The sequence below is a fragment of the Alligator mississippiensis genome, chromosome 1 (assembly GCF_030867095.1).
Source record: "Alligator mississippiensis isolate rAllMis1 chromosome 1, rAllMis1, whole genome shotgun sequence".
NCBI lineage: Eukaryota > Metazoa > Chordata > Crocodylia > Alligatoridae > Alligator > Alligator mississippiensis.
Genome location: NC_081824.1, coordinates 450,705,996 through 450,723,109, shown reverse-complemented (window position 1 = coordinate 450,723,109; position 17,114 = coordinate 450,705,996). Strand labels below are relative to the sequence as shown.

General features: G+C 51.7%; 2 protein-coding genes across 3 annotated transcripts in view; both read left to right on the top strand.

Moving 5' to 3' along the window:
- The first annotated feature begins 1,950 nt into the window (after positions 1-1,950).
- On the top strand, positions 1,951-10,914 carry LOC132248463 (uncharacterized). 2 transcript variants are annotated; one of them, XM_059721417.1, is made up of 3 exons: positions 1,951-5,712; positions 6,316-6,381; positions 10,751-10,914. In XM_059721417.1, the coding sequence occupies exon 1, from the start codon at positions 2,467-2,469 to the stop codon at positions 3,652-3,654; it is 1,188 nt and encodes a 395-aa protein (XP_059577400.1). In that variant the 5' UTR covers positions 1,951-2,466; the 3' UTR covers positions 3,655-5,712; positions 6,316-6,381; positions 10,751-10,914. The 2 variants fall into 2 exon arrangements, with proteins under 2 accessions (XP_059577400.1, XP_059577402.1); XM_059721419.1 differs by lacking the exon at positions 10,751-10,914 and adding an exon at positions 6,769-6,981.
- The window catches only part of LOC132249435 (uncharacterized), a 24,535-nt gene continuing 13,336 nt past the window's right edge, over positions 5,916-17,114 (top strand). Inside the window, exons 1-3 of the mRNA XM_059724546.1 lie at positions 5,916-5,939; positions 13,708-13,823; positions 15,824-15,904. Coding sequence (XP_059580529.1) covers positions 5,916-5,939; positions 13,708-13,823; positions 15,824-15,904 — 221 coding nt within the window. The remainder of the gene's footprint in view (positions 5,940-13,707; positions 13,824-15,823; positions 15,905-17,114) is intronic.

Genomic DNA, 17,114 nt, shown 5'->3' with positions numbered 1-17,114 from the left:
GTGTGTGCTCTGGTGAGGGGAAGCTGGCACGTGGATGTGGAGCAGACACATCGGAGGCACAAGCAGGGGGCCCTGTGGTGGGAGGGGTCCGTGCCCTGCCCCTGGGCTCTGGCAGGTCGGTGTGAGGCATGCAGCTCCCCTGCTCCCACAGGAGCCCCCAGACCCTCCTCTGCTGGGCTGGGCCTGGATATCCCCTGCCCTCATGGTCTGTGGACAGCTGGCCTGGGGCAGCCCCAGGCCGGGCAGCCCCTGCCTCATGCCCACCCCCATGGCAGGGGGGCCTCTCCCCTGCTGCCCTGGGAGGCAGCGCCCAGCAGCTGGGCAAGGGCCTCCTGGGCCTGGGTACCATGTGGCAGCTCCCCAGCACAGTCCTGGGTTCAGTCCTGCTCCCTGCAAGAGGGGAAGCCCAGCGCTGCAGCCAGCCCCAGCCCAGCCCCAGCCCCCGCGCCCCTTAGCACCAGCAGCTTTGGGTCCCGGTGCTGCTTGTCTCTAGTGGGTTATGGGATAGAGAAAATCCCACACAACTTACTGATTCGTTTGATGCACTGGCTGGGGAAATTTTTAGCTACTTGCACGATTTCACAATGATTACACTCTTAATTCATACAACACAATTTTATTTTAAATTTCTTTGCTACACATATAACACTGCTTAGCTTTAAGACATACCACAAACATTAAGAACACAATAACTACATATATCAGAAACAATGCTCCAAATGCACTTCCTTCCCAAAGAATGCTATAAGAATTAGTATTACAAAAACAACTACAATTACAACTCAAAGTTAAATTTGAATCAATACTATTATTTTTCATAATATACTTACAATCCTAGAATTCCGAGAAACCAAATCCCCAGGTATACCTTCATTCTTTAGTTCTGGTTTTAGGGTTGGTCTTAGCAGTGATAGGAACAAGTCCCCTTCTTTCAGTCTCTTTCGGGTGCTCTGCAGCTTCGTGTTCACAGAGAGGGTTGTTCAGGTGATCAGTCTGATCCGGCCCACACTTGCGATTCTTCCTTCGATGTTCTGCAAGTGAGGTTACCTCCAAATTGGGACAGTAGGTTACAATTTTTATTGAGCGAGTTGCCGTCCTGGGCTCCTCCTACCCAAACCTGTCATTACTCCCAAATTTGGGCTTGGATCTTACTTAACAGATTCTTTTGCTTGGTAATCAATTTCTTTTCTTGACCATTTTAATTACTTTGGGGAATTTCCATGTCATTGAGTTGACTTTTATTTCCAATCTTTTAAAAGTCTCCTAGGGTTTGATCTCTCGGAATGTGGGATGTTTGCTTAAGGGTCGTTTTTATGTTAACTTTGTTATAAAGGCCTCTAAAGATAAAATTCAAGAGTTAAGACTTTGAGCAAAGCTAGGACCTTCCACACGGACCAAAACAATGGCCTAGATAAGAAGATAAATCTTGTCTTCTTCCTAAACTGGCTAATGGGCAACTATTACAAACATTCAAACTATTTCATTCAATATGACAGCTCTGGGTCAAAGAAAACTCATCTCAGTGGTACTAGTCAGTCCTGCTCCTCCCAGCAGCTCCCAAAAACCCACCAAACCCCCCTGAGATTTAAACCTGAGCTGCTCCTAACTACCCCCGCCAACAAAATCCACCGCGGGGCAGAACGGATCGTGCCCACGGGCAGGACCTGACCTGCTATTTCAGTTGACACCAACACAGTAAAACAGGAGGTAGAAAGACAAGCAAAGCCCTGAACGCACCAGACCAGCGGGGAAGCCAAGCACGTGTGGGTGGGATGCCACAGCCCGAGGGTGCAGCGGGACCAGAGGTGCTGCCCGCACTGCCCCGGCCCAGCCCCGGGGATGCGCAGGACACGCGGGGACCTGCCTGGTGCGGGCAGCGCAGCTCCGCCACGGCCGCCTGCCCGCGCCCACCTCGTCCTGCCCGGCCCGGCCCGGGGGCACTCGGACTGGGACCCGGATGGGACATGGGTGGAGGGGGAGAGATATAGATACAGATCTCGGTACCTTGTATACAGAGGCACCTATGTCTACTCCAATATAACAACACGGGGTCTGTGCCTGTCTGTCCCCATGTCCTGGAGCTGCAGGACAGGGCAAGGAGGCGTTTGCAGCAAGCGGGGAGCTGGGGGTGCAGCCAGGGGCGGGGGCAAGTTTGCAACGCCCCCCGGCTCCCACCGGCGTGCCCGGTCCGGGGGCTGCAACCTCGCACCTGCTCCCGCAGCCAGCACTCCCCACCCCACTCGCTTTGAACATAAAACCCTTCTTTAAATTGCATGCACTGCCCATGAGACAAAGCTGAAGGATCCTTAACTAAAGCGGTGGAGCATTTACACTGCCTTCTCTCTCATCAGCATCAAACAGCCCTGGACAAACCGAACAAGGGGCCTGGGAGCGGCGTAGGGGAGCCCCTCCCCCCGCAAAGTCTGTGGCAGGACACCCCGCACGCGCAGATGCCCTGCACTACTAATGTGCAGCGTTGGGGGCTGGGATCCCCACCCCAAGAAGAGTTGGGGTGCACACGGGGCAGCGCGCGCCCACACCCGGAGCCCGGCCCGAGCCCGCACCCCCCACCCCCGGCACTGCGGGGAAGGGCGTTTGCAGCCGGCCGGGCCGGGCCGGGCCGGGCCGGGCACTGCGGGAGGCGGCGGTCGCAGCCCCGCTTGGCCCGGCCCGGCCCGGCCCGTGCGCTCCCCCCGCGGGGCCGGGCTCCCTCCCCTCTGCTGCCCGCCGGCTGCGGGGCTCGGAGCGGGGCAGCGCCGGGGCCGGGGCCGGGGCCGGGGCCGGGCAGGAGGCGGCCGGAGCAGAGGGGGAGCCCGGCCGCAGCCGCCCCGCCGCCCCCGGCCCTGCGCCGCCCGCGACCTGCCGGGCTCTTCCCGGCACCCCGGGGGCTCCGGGCCTCCGCCGGCCGCGCTGCCCAGGCTGCCCCGGGGGGTGGCGGGGGCCGCCCGCGCCGGACAAGGACCCCGGCCTGCGTGTGTGCGCGTGTGTGCATGCATATTCCCGCACGCGGGCACGAGGGTGTGCGTCTCTCCATTCTGTATGTGCATGTCAGTGTACATGTGTCTGTGCGTGCATGCATGTGCGTGTGTCTGCGTGCATGTGCGTGCATGTCTGTGCATATGTGCATGTGTGTTGATGTGTGTGCGTGTGCATGCATGTGCATTTGTGTGTGCATGTCTGTGTGCATTCATACATGCATGTGCCTGTGTGCATGAGTCTGTGTGTGTGCATGTGTGCGCATGCATGGCTGCATGTGCCTGCCTGCGTGTGCATGTATGCTGTTTGTGCATGCGTGCATGTCTGCATGCATACATGCATGTGTGTGTGCATGCGCTCCTCTGCATGTGCGTGTGCCTGTCTGCATGTGTGTCTGTGTTCATGGCAGAAGAGTATATTTGTGTCTGTGTCCATGTGCAGAGAGTGAGTGCCTACAGTGCGCTCCTGTCTGCATGTGTGCGTGAGTGCATGCATCTGTGTTCATGGCATGGAGAGCGTGTTAATGTGTCCTCATGCAGAGTGAGTAGAGAGCACACCTGTCTCTGCGTGCGTGCATGTGTATGTGTCTGTATTCATGGCAGGGAGAATATGTGTGTGTCTGCGTGCCCATGTGCAGAGAGATGGTGCGTCATGAAGGACACGTGCCCACGGCGGTGACGGGAGCACGACGGTGGCAGCGGGAGAGTGGTGGTGCGAAGCGGGAGCTCCCGCAGGCGGCACTGGCGCTGTCAGCGGTCGGAGGGTGGGGGGTGGTGGCGAGCACTGACCAGGGGGCAGCAAGCACCCAGAGACCTTGCCAGCAATGTCGGCGGTGCGTTTTTGTAGGGGGTGCAGTGCCACGCTCAGGGGGGGCATGTGTACATGCGTGCATCCCTACACATTGCCCCTGTGGTAAGTAGAGTCACACAAGGAACAATGGTCACAAACTGACAGAGAGCAGATTTAGGCTAGGTATCAGGGAAAACTCCTTCAGAGTAAGGGTGCCCAAAATTTGGAGTGGGCTCCCAAGGGAGGCAGTGCTCTCTCCCACCTCGGGGGTCTTTAAGAGAGGGCTGGATAGGCACCTGGCTGGGGGCATCTGGCCCAGCGCTCCTTCCTGCCCAAGCAGGGGGTCGGACTCGATGATCTGTTGAGGTCCCTTCCCACCCTAGCATCTGTGAATCTGTGAATCCGTGCTTAAAGTATACCATTTTGTCAGCCTTCAGACCTAGGAGACTTCACATTTTGTCATGAGAGCACGCTACCAACATCCAAGGTGGTTAGCACGTGGGCACTGCTTTATAGTTATTTTTTTTAATGTTTGCATGAACTGATCTCCCCAAGCTCACAAAATGACTTTTTAGTCTTCTAGTTCACCTCCCTTTCCCAAACAAGGCCACGGAGCCACTATAACAAATGTATCTTGTGTTTCACTCTTAGTGACAAAAGGGATTTATCTAATCTTCTTATGCCACTGCTTCTGTCCCTGGAGTAGCACACCAAGAGAGCATCGAATCACCAACTATGGGACTGGAAGAGACGTCGGGGCCGTCTAGTCACCCCCTGCTCAAGGCAGGAGCACGCCCTACAAACCCGTCCAGCCAAGGATCAACTCTGCTCTTATGCATTGGCAAGCATGGAGATTGTACAACTCTCCGGGTAGCCCATTTCCGTGTTCCAAAAAACCTAAAAAAAATCACCCTCATATAGAGCGAAAGGTCTTATATCGAACCAAAATATCCCCTGCTGCAATTCTTGATTTACTCTGAGTCTGTTGCTGTGGCTGAAGAAAACAGGACACGTCTCCATCCTGTCCATTGCCACCTCTCAGGGATTTGAAGACATCGAGCTCTCGAGGACTAATCTCACAACACAGTCGTTCAACCAAGATACGTCCATCTTGCAGTCCGTTCATCTCAAGCGAAAGAGATAGCGCCATTATCGTTAAGGAAGCAGGCAGGAAAGGTAAAATGAGGATGGCAGAGAAGGAGCATTACCTCAAGGCGCAGTAAGCACATGATATCCATGAAAGAGCCTCTTCAGCCGCAGCTCTGGTGAAAGGGCTGTTTGACCAAAGGCAGAAGAGGGAGATCCAGGGCACGGATCTGGTTAAACATTTCGCCCTCCAGAAAGGGAAAGGGCTTGAAGGGAAACTGAGGGAAGTTGCCCATGAAAGCGGTGCAATGCTGAGAGACTGGGAGGATCCACAGCGTCAAAGGGCCGACAGTAGGCAGCAAGTAATACAGTGTATTTCCCCCAGCTCAGAGCTGGGAGCCAGCGGGAGCCCCCCGGCCTACAGAAATAGAGGTTACGTCACCGCAGGGAACACGTGTGAGATAGACCTGGGCCGTATGTTCTTGTGCACGCACAATAAATGGTGTTCGTTAGGAGCTGTTGTTGGAGTCCCTTTCCTCATCCGCTGTCACAGTGCCCTGGAGGGAAACCCTTGCAGGGTCCAGGCCTGGTTGGAGTCCCTCCTTGTGAGTACCATCAGGTCGTGTGCAAGCCAAACCCTGTCTCACACCTGGTGGCTGATGCAGCGGTGCGGCCGGACACGGCCGAGACGTGCAGGTGGGCAGACCCGGAGAACGTGACACGCATCACAATGGCCCCTTCTAGAACCGGCTCGTCGCCGTGCGGCTCTTGGAGACGCACACAGCAGGTCAACTGCTCCCGACCCGACACTGGTTGTTGTCAGGTCACACCCGTGTCCTTGCAATCACCCTGACCGCAAGGGTAAGTGTGGGCAAATGAGGGGGGTGTTTGCACCCACACTTGGGGAGTCCTAGGGTGGGTGACTTGTGGCTGGGGGTATTGTCACTTTTATGCTTTCGTTTCTTTCCTAAACATGACTTCAGTCCGCTCCAGTAGCAAGCCAAGGACTGAAGACTAGGTGTGCTTGCCTGCCATGGGGGGAGGCGGGGGGAGTGCTTGGAGCGATGATGTTTGGCGGGGCAGGCATGGTGAGGGGTGCAGCGGACGGGGCAGTGAGGATGCGGATGGTTGCTTTAGGGTTTCCATATTTCCAGGTCCAAAATGCAGGACACCTGTCACATGGCGGAGGGGGGACGGGGGGATATGACAGCGTGGGGGCAGGGACATGCCAGTGCTCTGTCACTGCCCATGCTGTTGCCCCTCAGTGCCAAGCCACAGCCCCCGCCAGCCCTGCTGCTGCCCCTCACTCCCAACCCACTGACCCCAGCCCTGCCAGTGCCCCTCACCCCCAAACTGCAGTACCCTGCCCCCCGGGCCATGATGCTGCCCCTCACTCCAGACATCAAGTAACTGGGAATTACTGGTTGTGGTTTCAACTTGCTCTTCCTTCTTTCTTTCATACAGCTACAGAAAACTGGATAGCTTCTTATCCCAGGATACAACCATGGGATCCTTTGGAGACACAGGAAGGTAAATCAAATAGAGATGTCAATTCTCACTGTTATACGCTCTTTTTGCCTCGCCTAATTTGAGAGATTCAGGTGTTACTTGAAGAATGCAGTGCTCAGCAGATCTTCACAATGCGTGGTAAGGAAATGAGTAGTGCGTGTGATCAAACACTCCTGTCGCTGTCGACAGCAGCACGTGATGTTAAATGTGATAATGCCATCTCCGTGTAACGACTCTGTTTTCATGGCGAGGGGAAGGGCAGGGAGCTGCACTGGAAAGAAGATGGCCCAGCCATGTGTGTGTGCATAGCGGTGGAGTGAGCTCTGGAGCAGGACCAGAAAAGATCCCCCGAGGCCCGCAGACGACAATGAAGCCTTACTTCATTTTCATTTCCCCTCTTTATTCTAGGGAAGGAGAAGATGCTATTCAGGCTAACTTTGCCCTGGTTGAACACTGAGGAAAAGGGCTGAGGGCTCAACCCAACAAGAACAGTTTTTCTGTTGGCTTTTTTGGTAATTGAACTGACCCCTAAATTCTGCTTCCAGTTTCATTGGTTGCCGTCCATTGACTCTGGGGGATTTACATAAGCAAAACCTGATTATTAAAGTGTTTTGTGTTGGATGATAGCCTTGAAGGGTCTTCTTTGGGGTCTTCTTCTCCTTTAATGCCTTAGTAGTCCCATCGATGCACTGTTTCTTTTCCAAGTTTCCTGCTTTAATCTATTTTAAAAATGTATTTCTATGTGTTTAATTGGGTGTCCAGCCTGGAAGAAACTCCCCGCAGTGGTGGTTCATAGCTTCATAGATGTAGGGTGGGAAGCGACCCGAGCAGATCATCGAGTCGGACCCCCTGCCCTGGGCAGGAATGAATACTGGGCTCATATGAGTCCTGGTACGTTGAAGCTCATGTGACCCAGCTGGGTAGTTATCCAGGCTCCTTGGAAAGACCCCCAAGGTAGGAGCCAGCACCACTTCCCTTGGCAGCTGGTTCCAGATCCTGGCTGCCCTGACTGTGACCCTGAGGGGTGCAGTCACCTCCCTTGGAAATCTTCAGGAGGAGACGGGAATGTCACCGCGCCGCGGTCACTTGACCCCCTGTGTCTTGTCCTGCCTGGTGCAGGGGTGGACCCGAGGATCGACAAGGTCCTTCCAGGCCTGACAGTGCATGAATCGACGAACAGTTTGCTCCCCACGTAACATCCTGCTCTCCCCTTCTCACGCTGGACTTCAGGCTCTGTGGGCTTCTTTTGGATTTCAATTTCCATTTTCTAAACGAGTTGATGCAAACAGTCTCCTAAAACTTGCTATTTAATATCATAACACTTTTCTTTCATGCCTTCCTGCTTCCTTTTTTTGTTAAGAGGTCTGGCTCTGTGGCAGTGTGCTCATGGTCCGTGTCTCCATTATGGCATGCTTTTGAAATTAAAGTAAGGATATACATTTATTTAATTTTAACTTTAGGATCTTCCCCATTTTTCTTTACACAATTCCTCTTTCTAAAACACAAGACCACGGCACTAAGTTGAAATATTCTTCTTTATGAATCCTGTGGTATTAATACCATTGGACTAACTCTGGGTGTCCTTCTTTCTACTGCCTGCTGGAGCGCAATGATGTCCAGGCTCTGGCAGACTTGGTTCATATAGTTTGCTCCAACGTGCTGCATTTCCAGCGTGTCAGAGCAGGCTCCCTGCCTGCGTATAGGAGCTCATAGTGACTCACTGAAATAATAGAAAAGTTTTTGCATTTTGCTTTTAGTAATGCATGCTTTCAGCAGTATTGTGCTCTCCTTCTGTATCCATTTCTTCAGCTTTCATTTTAAGGGTTTTTGTCTTAAGAATGATACATTTCATCTATCAGTTATCAAAATTAGACTATATGCCATTAAGAGGAAAACAGTATTCATTCATGAGATGCTGCAGGAGATTTTCAATCGAAGACAGAAACATACTGTGTCCTAGGCAGGCATTTCTAATGCGTCATCCTCTCAGTGTTGCCTAGGCGCAAAGCTCTACTTCATAAATCCTGGGGGAATCTCACATCTTCCAGCAGTTTGGATGAGAGGTTTTTTCATGGACTCCTCCCCTCCAGGTTGCTGTGGCACAGGCTGTTTCCCTCCCGTCCATGTTACCCCCTTATGGTAATTCAGACCATTGCTCACATGAGAAAAGATGATCAGGACAGCGGTTACTAGAACTTCATTTCCCTGCAATGCAAGAAGTGTTTTGTCCTGCCTACAATGGAAATGCAAAACACGGAAATCTTCACCACTGTTTAGTCTTCCTGAAACTTAATTCAACATATCTCAGCTCAGAGGACACAGAGTAAAGTAGATGAAATGAAGTTAAGTTAATAATCCTCGCATTTTCTTTTTAACTTCTCCCTCTCCCGTTGACATGGATCTTCTGCCACCTTGGCTGCAATGCTTGTGGTTCCCCTGTCCCTTGTTGTGCACATAATTCAGCACTAGTCCTTCACTCCTGGAGAGACCGTCCCGTCATTTCAGACCTGTCCCCTGGATAACGTCTTTCCATCGTTCCCCCTCATTCTTCTCCCCCAGGCCCTAGCTATCAGGTGTGCTACGTGTCTGTGTATCTGCCGGGGGTGGCCGAAGGTCAGTGGTATGTCCAGTCTGTATTTTGGGAAGCACTGCAATCTTTCAGGATGAATGACGATGCATGGATATAAAAGCAGGGCACAATCATTATGAGTGTGTCTCCATATGCAGGGGCATGCGGTTGCCACAGCAAAAATAGAGGTGACATAAATTTCCTTCATACTGCGGTGCAAGCCCTTGCACATGGGATTGGTGCAGGGCAAGCTGCCTTGGGTGGGGGTGGGAGGCTGGAGCCAGCAGCTGTGCTGGCCCCAGCAACTTGACTTGGGGCCTCCCAGGGCAGCAGTGGCAGCAATCCTGCTGCTTGGAGCCTGCCCAGGTGCCAGAGCATAGCTCTGTCCAGCCAGGCTCTGTTTCTGGCAGCACACGTAGGTGCCATGTGCACTGTGCCACCTTTGATTTCTTTTGTTTTTTGACACCAGGAGCTCCCAGTGTCAAATTTGGGCACCACACTATAAATCTGCAGCATGGCAAAGGAGTGCATGTGTGCCACATGTGGTCTATGGGGTCTGAAACGGGTTTGAAGTACCACAAACTGCATGTGCACACTCATCGGGACACGATTGATGTGTGCAAAGAAATGGTACAATGCATGTTGATTTATTTTTCTGTTTTTGTCCCTCTGATTTATTTTTGTTTTCTTTTGAAAGGTATAGATATGCTTAGCACCCAGAGAGTGGTGGTAGCCGGGTCGTTCTTGGTCCGGATGGAGGTGGGCAGTGGGGTCTTGTGGGGTTTGGTCCTTCAACTGGTGTCATGTAATATTTTCATCAGCGATTTGGAGGAGGGTATGGAAAGCACCCTCTGCAAGTTCACAGATGATACTAAGTTATGGGGAAAAATTAATACACTGGAGGGCAGGTAGCAGATACAGGCTGACCTGGACAGGTTGGATCAATGGGCGGAACAAAATAGGATTGAGTTCAACAAAGATAAATGCAGGGTACTGCACCGAGGCAGGGGGAATCCCCAGCACACCGCCAGGTTGGGGCATGACCTCCTCAGTGGCTCAGAGGCTGAGAGGGATCTTGGAGTCACAGTTGACTCCAAGATGAACACGAGCTAGCAGTGTAACGAGGCCATCAACAAAGCCAATTGCACCTTGTCGTGTATTAGCAGATGCACGAGCAACAGATCGAGGGAGGTGATGCTCCCGCTCGATGCAGCACTGGTCAGGCTGCAGCTGGAGTACCGTGTCCAGTTTTGGGTGCCGTACTTCAGGAGGGACACAGAGAATCTGGAGAGGGTCCAGAGGAGGGCCAGTCGCATAATTAGTGGTCTCTGTGAAAGACCCTGTGAGGGGATGTTGAGAGATCTGGATTTCTTCGGTCTTTACAAGAGACGGCTGAGGGGCAGCCTCGAAGCCGCCTATAACTTCATCAGAGAGGATCCAGGGAATTGGTGATGCGCTGTTTACCAGAGCACCCCAGAGAGTAACTCAGAATAATGGGTGCAAACTAGCGGAGAGTAGATTCAGGTTTGACATTAGGAAGGCATTTTTTACAGTAAGGGTGGCCAGAATCTGGAACTGGCTTCCAAGAGAGGTGGTGCTTTCACCCAACTTGGAGGTCTTCAAGAGGAGGCTAGATAGGCACCTGGCTGGGGTCCTCTGACCTCGGCCCTCTTTCCTGCCGGGGCAGGAGGTCGGACACGATGATCCTTCGTGGCCCCTTCCAACTCGACAGTCTATGAATCTTAACACCTAACCATCTTGGCTCCTTACACTACTGGAAGTAATAACTTCCAATTAATCAGTTTTTGAACTCCTCAACAGGGCAGAGCAGGAGGAGGGCTATGGGTGCAGCTGCATCCCTCTGCCTTCTTTCCTCCAGCGCCTCCGCACCCGAGAGCCGAGGCCCCGAGCAGGCAGCCAGGAAGGGCAGGAGCAGCTATTTGACAGCGGAGACTGGAGGACCTTGCAGGCTTTATGGAGGCAGCAGCTGCAGCTGCAGGTAAGTCTGTGGAGGAGGGGGACAGGGCCGTGGGTGGAGGGCAGATGGAGGCCCCAGTAGGGCTCTGGGGATGGGAGAAAGCAGCCACTCCAAAATTCACCATAGCCCCCCTGACCCCCCACCCAGCACCACTGCCACCCTCCCCGAGCACAGCGCGACTCAACGCCCCGCCAGGAACAGCCCAGCATGGCCCCCGTCCACAGCCCATAGCAGCAGGAGCAGCACCCCCCGACTTGCACCCCCAGCTGTGCAGCGCCTGCCCCAGCCCCAGCCCCACTCCCTGTCTCCCCACCCATGGAGCAGTGCAGATTGCGGCCCCACTCACCCCTGGGCCGGGCTCTTCCCAGTTGGGCTGTGCTGCACTTGGGTCTTGTGAATCACGTACAGGCATTTGCACACACGACAGTGCTAATCACACCTTTACCTGCATGTGTCGAGGGGGCCCGAGATACACACGTACCAGGAATTGTGGATGTCCAGACGTTACAAACAAGGAGGCCTGTTGGGGACTGTGAGCAGGCATTATCTGGAGGGCTATAGATTTGCATTGACTCATGTGAACTATCTAGGTATCTCCAGGGAAACAAGTGTTTTTGTTCATAAAAGTCTGTTAACGCTGGCGGGAGGTCACTGGGATGACAACGTGTAGAGAAAGGGACTGAGGTAAGCTCTTACCTCGGTCCTGGGTAAGCTTTTTGAGATAACTCTCCTGGCGCATGTCCGCGAGGGGCCGGCAGGGGAGATTATGCTTAGGGGCAACCAACGCAGGTTCATTAGAGGCAAGTCCTGTCAGACCAACCTGGTAGCCTTCTGTGACCAGGTCACAAAATCATTAGACGCAAGTGTAGCAGTGGCCGTAGTCTTTCTGGACTTCAGGAAAGCCTTTGACACTGTCTCTCACCCCAGTCTCATTAAAAAACTAGAGGACTGTGGCATCGACACCTACACAGTCAGATTGGTCACTACTGGCTGGAGGGCCGCACTCAGAGAGTGGTGGTGGACGGGTCGTTTCGACCTGGAGGCACGTGGGCAGTGGGGTCCCCCAGGGCTCGGTCCTCGGGCCTGCACTGTTCAACATCTTCATCAGCAACTTGGACGAGGGAGTAAAAAGCACCCTGTTCAAATTCACAGACAACACTATGATGTGGGGAGAAGTGGGCACGCTAGAAGGAGGACTAGGGTGTGATCGGACCTGGACAGGTTACAGGGGTGGGCGGATGAGAACAGGTTGGGTTTCAACACTGACAAGTGCAAGGTGCTGCACCTGGGGAGGAAGAACCAGCAGCATACCTACAGGTTGGGGGAACTCCCTTCTCATCAGTGCAACCACACCTTGTCATGCATCCACAGATGCATCTCGAGCAGGTCCAAGGAAGTGATCCTCCCCCTCTATGCGGCACTGGTCAGGCCGCAGTTGGAGTACTGCATCCAGTTCTGGGCACCGCACTTCAGGAGGGATGTGGCCGGCATGGAGAGGGTCCAGAGGAGGGCCACGTGCATGATCGGGGGGCAGCAGTGCAGGCCCTGCGAGGAGAGGCTAAGGGACCTGAACCTGTTCAGCCTCCACAAGGGAAGGGTGTGCGGGGAGCTAGTGGCCATTTGCAAACTGGACACAGGGGACCAGCAGGCATTGGGGGAGTCCCCGTTCCCCCGAGCACTCCCAGGAGTGACTAGAAATAACAGTCACAAGCTGGCAGAGGGGAGATTCAGACTAGACATCAGGAGGCGCTAGCTACTTCACTGTCAGGGCGGCTAGGATCTGGAGCCAACTTCCTAGACAAGTGGTGCTGGCTCCTACCCTGGGGGTCTTTAAGAGGAGGCTGGATGAACACCTTGCCGGGGTTGTTTGACCCCAGTAGTCATGGCAGGGGTTCGGACTTGATGATCTGCACAGGTCCCTTCCCACCCGACCAACTATGAAACTATGTATATTCCTGTTTATAACTGGACTATTGAAAAAGACAACATGGGAAACATCCAGTTGTCCTTGTCAACATACCTATTTGCATCTTTTATCTGTCCAGAACTTTCCATCCCCGCTGTCTTTCCACACAAGTACCTGAATCACTCCCAGGGACCATTTCCCACTAATAACATATATTTGCCTCTCGAATAACAATGATGGCTTGTTCCGTTTAACTTGCCTGGGCTTGGATCAGGCTCCAGCCAGTGCAAGGGCAAGTCTAAAAGTGACAAGAAATATTGCATCCAGATGTAAAACTTGAAGAGGGACAAAGGGAGACAAAATACATTGCTACCTCTGGGATATGCCTGGACTCGTGGGATTAACACTCTTCCTTCACAAAACGTGTCTGATTCCACATGGTCAAGACTTCGTTTCTGTCTCCTCTACCGACATGTGCTTCTGGTAACAGACCTCCCCCCTCCAGCACTGGGTGGACGTGGGGTTTGGCACTGGTTCAGAGGAGGGCCACTGTGGACTCGTGCTGTTTCCTCTGTCCCGGACATGTTTCTCCCCGCTAGCGCGTCCCAGCGCTGCTGTGGTTGGGAGAGGAAAGACCTGCTTGTCTCTGGGCTGCAGTTAGCTACTGACACGGTGGAGGGAGGATGTCAAGGTAATACTGTGAAGAAAGATCAGCTGTTCTAACGAGTTCATCATTGCAGCCATCTTTAGACCGGCAATCAAATAATGACATTTCAGTAATTTGTGCTATAGGATCTTCTGTGTTCTCAAAAGGCAAAATTGAACTAGAGTTTCAGAGCGGGGAGACTGCTTGTTTCATGACTGATGTCATGATTTTCATCTTTTGTTTCACAGGTCATGCAGAAAAATGTAGATGCTCTTCTGGAGGGTTTTGGGAACATACATACATTTTTCGCAACATACAGGACCTTTGCCTCTCCTGGTGAGGTCCTAGAAATGCTCCTCAGCAGGTAAGAGCCAAGAGCTGTGGAGGAAGCTGTGATGGCCTTTAGAGGTGGGACGTTGCAAGAAATGATCTCAAATAGTTTTGAAGATGGCATACTTAAGAAGTTAATGCTATGCATGTATTTCTAACGAGCTTGAAAAAGTCAGTGTTTCAGTTGAAACAGGGTTGAAAATGCCTCCTCAGAGCTGAGTACTTTCTCAAACAAGGAGACCAATAAGTAAATTGGACTGCTTGGTTCCTTAGTGGAAAGAGAGGACAGCTGGAGGCAAGCAGTCCTCCAAACAGCTCAACACACTGCTGGGAAAATCCAGAGTTAACAAATCCAGGCTGTCGCTGTCCCTCTGCGTAACTCTTTGCCGCATGAATCGGCCTGTGCTGGATCAGGACCTTTCTATCTCATCCCCCTGCTCTCTGCAAGTCCGTTCATAGTGTCTGAGGAAGGCCAACAAAAGTCTGTAGCTCTCTGAAGAAGTTATTGTCTCAGTGCCACCCTGCCCTGCCTCCTGCCTGCCCCTAGCAGTGGTCTCCAGAACAGGTATAAAGCATACCATTAGGCACCATGTCTCAGCATTAAATTCTCCCACAAGCATATTTCAAAGGAAAATGTGGGCAGCCTTTAATATGTATAGATTTGCAATGGCCAAGTTTTTTCCTACAACAGTCGGTAAAGAAGACTTCTATTTTTCCTAGCAGCAAATAATTAACATCTTTATTTTGCAACTAATTCTTCTAATGTAATGTAACACAAAAGGGTGGGCCATATTGTACCATTTAGTTGCTGGAAATGCCCTGGTGTAGAAGGAAGCAGAAGAGGGAGGGGGACAGGGCTAAGACTTGACCTCCTTCCCGTCCTCTTTGTGGTGATATGCCACTGAAAGGTGATATCCATCTGAGAGTGAACAGCGAGAGCAGTCTCAATACGCTTACGACTTCAGAAAATGCAACAGCCTCTCTCCGCGTATGGAGAACATGAGGGGCGGAGGGGAAATCTTATAACAGCAGCCCTTCCCCAAAGGGCAGTCTCAATCTGGTCCTCAGCTGGATGAGGGTGGGCTGACAGCTGGAGAAGAAATTATGTTAAACCAAAGTCCTGTAGAAAGGGACTCCTTGGGGCACAAGGGTGCTAACTACAGGGGCTGCCTGCCTCCTCGCTCCACTCTGTAGCACCTTCGTGCCCGGCCAGTCCCTCCATTGCCCAGTGCTGCCCCCGAACTGGGACTGATGCTCCCTTTCAGCCTGGGACTCTTCTGCCCTGGCACAAAGTGCTGTGGTCCTGGGTGCACGTGCAGATGCTGTGCCTGGGAGCAGTTGACTCTGGCGCCAAGTGCACCAGAGTTTATGGCTCGCCTTAATGTCACGTGTAGATGCACCCGATGTGCAACACACTCTCATTGGTGCTGGACTAAGCCAGCAGCCCTGGGGTGGGAGCAGGTCTAGTTATCACCGATCTATATGCAGTCTTCTCCTTTCTTCCAAGCCCTCCCACCTTTCCAACGATGAGGTCTGCTAATCTAGCTCTTCCATTTAACCAGATCCCCCCTTTGCTGTCCAGCCTCACTATTAGAAAAAAAAAAACATCTTATTTGAGTCTCAGTGAAAGCGTGATGTAGCCATGATAGTCCAGTAATTATGGGAAAGGCAGGGATTTCTGAAGAAACCTCTCACATCTTTTACTCTGCTCAGGGTCACAACGTGATCCTTGTCCCCCCAAACTGGCCAGATTTGGTTTCCTCTCTGACTTGGGGAGTGGTTTTCCTGCTGCTCTTTTGTCCTTTTGCAGACTAATCAGAATAGTGATAAGAACGTAAATGGATATGACAAGGACATTTTACTAAGGCGTAGTTACGTTCTTGTCCGTCGTGATCTCTGATCACACCTGCTGGTCCTGTTACCCTGATGGGCTGTGCGGTCTAGTGGTGCTGAAGAGTCTAGTGGTGTTGCCCTTCCAAGTATGTTGAGCTTGTTTTTTAAATAACTCTCTAAAATATCCATTTTGATGTTTAGGCATGGAAAGCTGGAGACCTTGAGCTGCAGAGGAGATGAAAGTCCAGATTTCTCAGCGGACTCCAGGGCAGTCCTCGGGAAGTAAGTGCGCTGTACAACAAAACCTCAGTCAGGATTCAAGGGATGTGGTAAAACTAATCATCTTTTATATATATATATATATATATATATATATATATATATATATATACACACACACACACACACATGCACACAGAGCCATCCTTATTGTTATCAGCAAAGAATTCACTGTATCATGCCTACATTAATTGACACAGACTGGGATGCTGTCCGAAAACCGAACAGAAACTGTCCTTTATTTTGGGGTCAGTAATTTCTGGGGGACAAACAAAGCATGCTTGTTGCCCTTGCTTCTTTTCACCACATGTTATGCAAATATGCATGTTATTGTCTGTTGTGGATTTCATTTTCTATTCTGGAAATGCCAACATACTCTAGGGGGGATGTAGCCCTGATTGTGCTTGCATGTGATGCATGTGTGTATGTCTGTGAGCATGTGTTTGTGCATGCATGTGCCTGTGTGCACACGTGCATGTGTACATGCATGTGTGTGCACTCATCTTTGGCATGCACAAGTATGTGCTTGCATGTGTCTGTGCATGCACAAGTGTGCATGTATCTGCATGCATGTATCTGCATGACTGTATCTCTGTGTGCTTGCATGTGATGCATGTATGTGTGTATGTCTGCGTGCATGTGTTTGTGTGCATGCAGGTGCCTGTCCCCCAAATCCTACATGCTGGAATTTCTTAAGCATTGGTTAATTGGTCATTTGATTAATCATTCATCCTTGTGGATTTTTAAATTGTGTTTACATTTGGATGCTGAAAACGGTGAAACTGAACCTTTCTTAAATGAAAAAAGAAGATGTCTTCTTCTGCCTCTAGTTCCATACGGACCATTACTTAGTTTTTAAGAGGCAGGAGTCTAATGAACCTTCCCTCAGCACGTCTATACATTGTCATCTGCATGCTCTGAGGTTTGGTATGCACTGGCAGTATAAAGGACTTGAAGGATTATATTTGATCCCCCCTTGTTGATCCCGCTGACTCCCTTCAGCTCTCGGCAGTGAGTGTATGGCTCTGAGTTTCTCTATAAGAGTGCTAGCACAGCTTCCGGCAAGTAAATTAACACAGTTTCCCACATTAAGTAAATTGTCTTAACTCCCATGATCTTGCTTGTCAATGATTGGATTTAAGCAAGGGTTCAAGTAGCTTCAATTCTTTCATTTCTTTTGGGAAAAAACAAGTTCCACATCCTTTTCTGTCAT

What these genes read in the sequence shown, in the direction of transcription:
- LOC132248463 (XM_059721417.1), top strand. Translation starts at nt 2,467, where the DNA reads ATGTGCAGCGTTGGGGGCTGGGATCCCCACCCCAAGAAGAGTTGGGGT.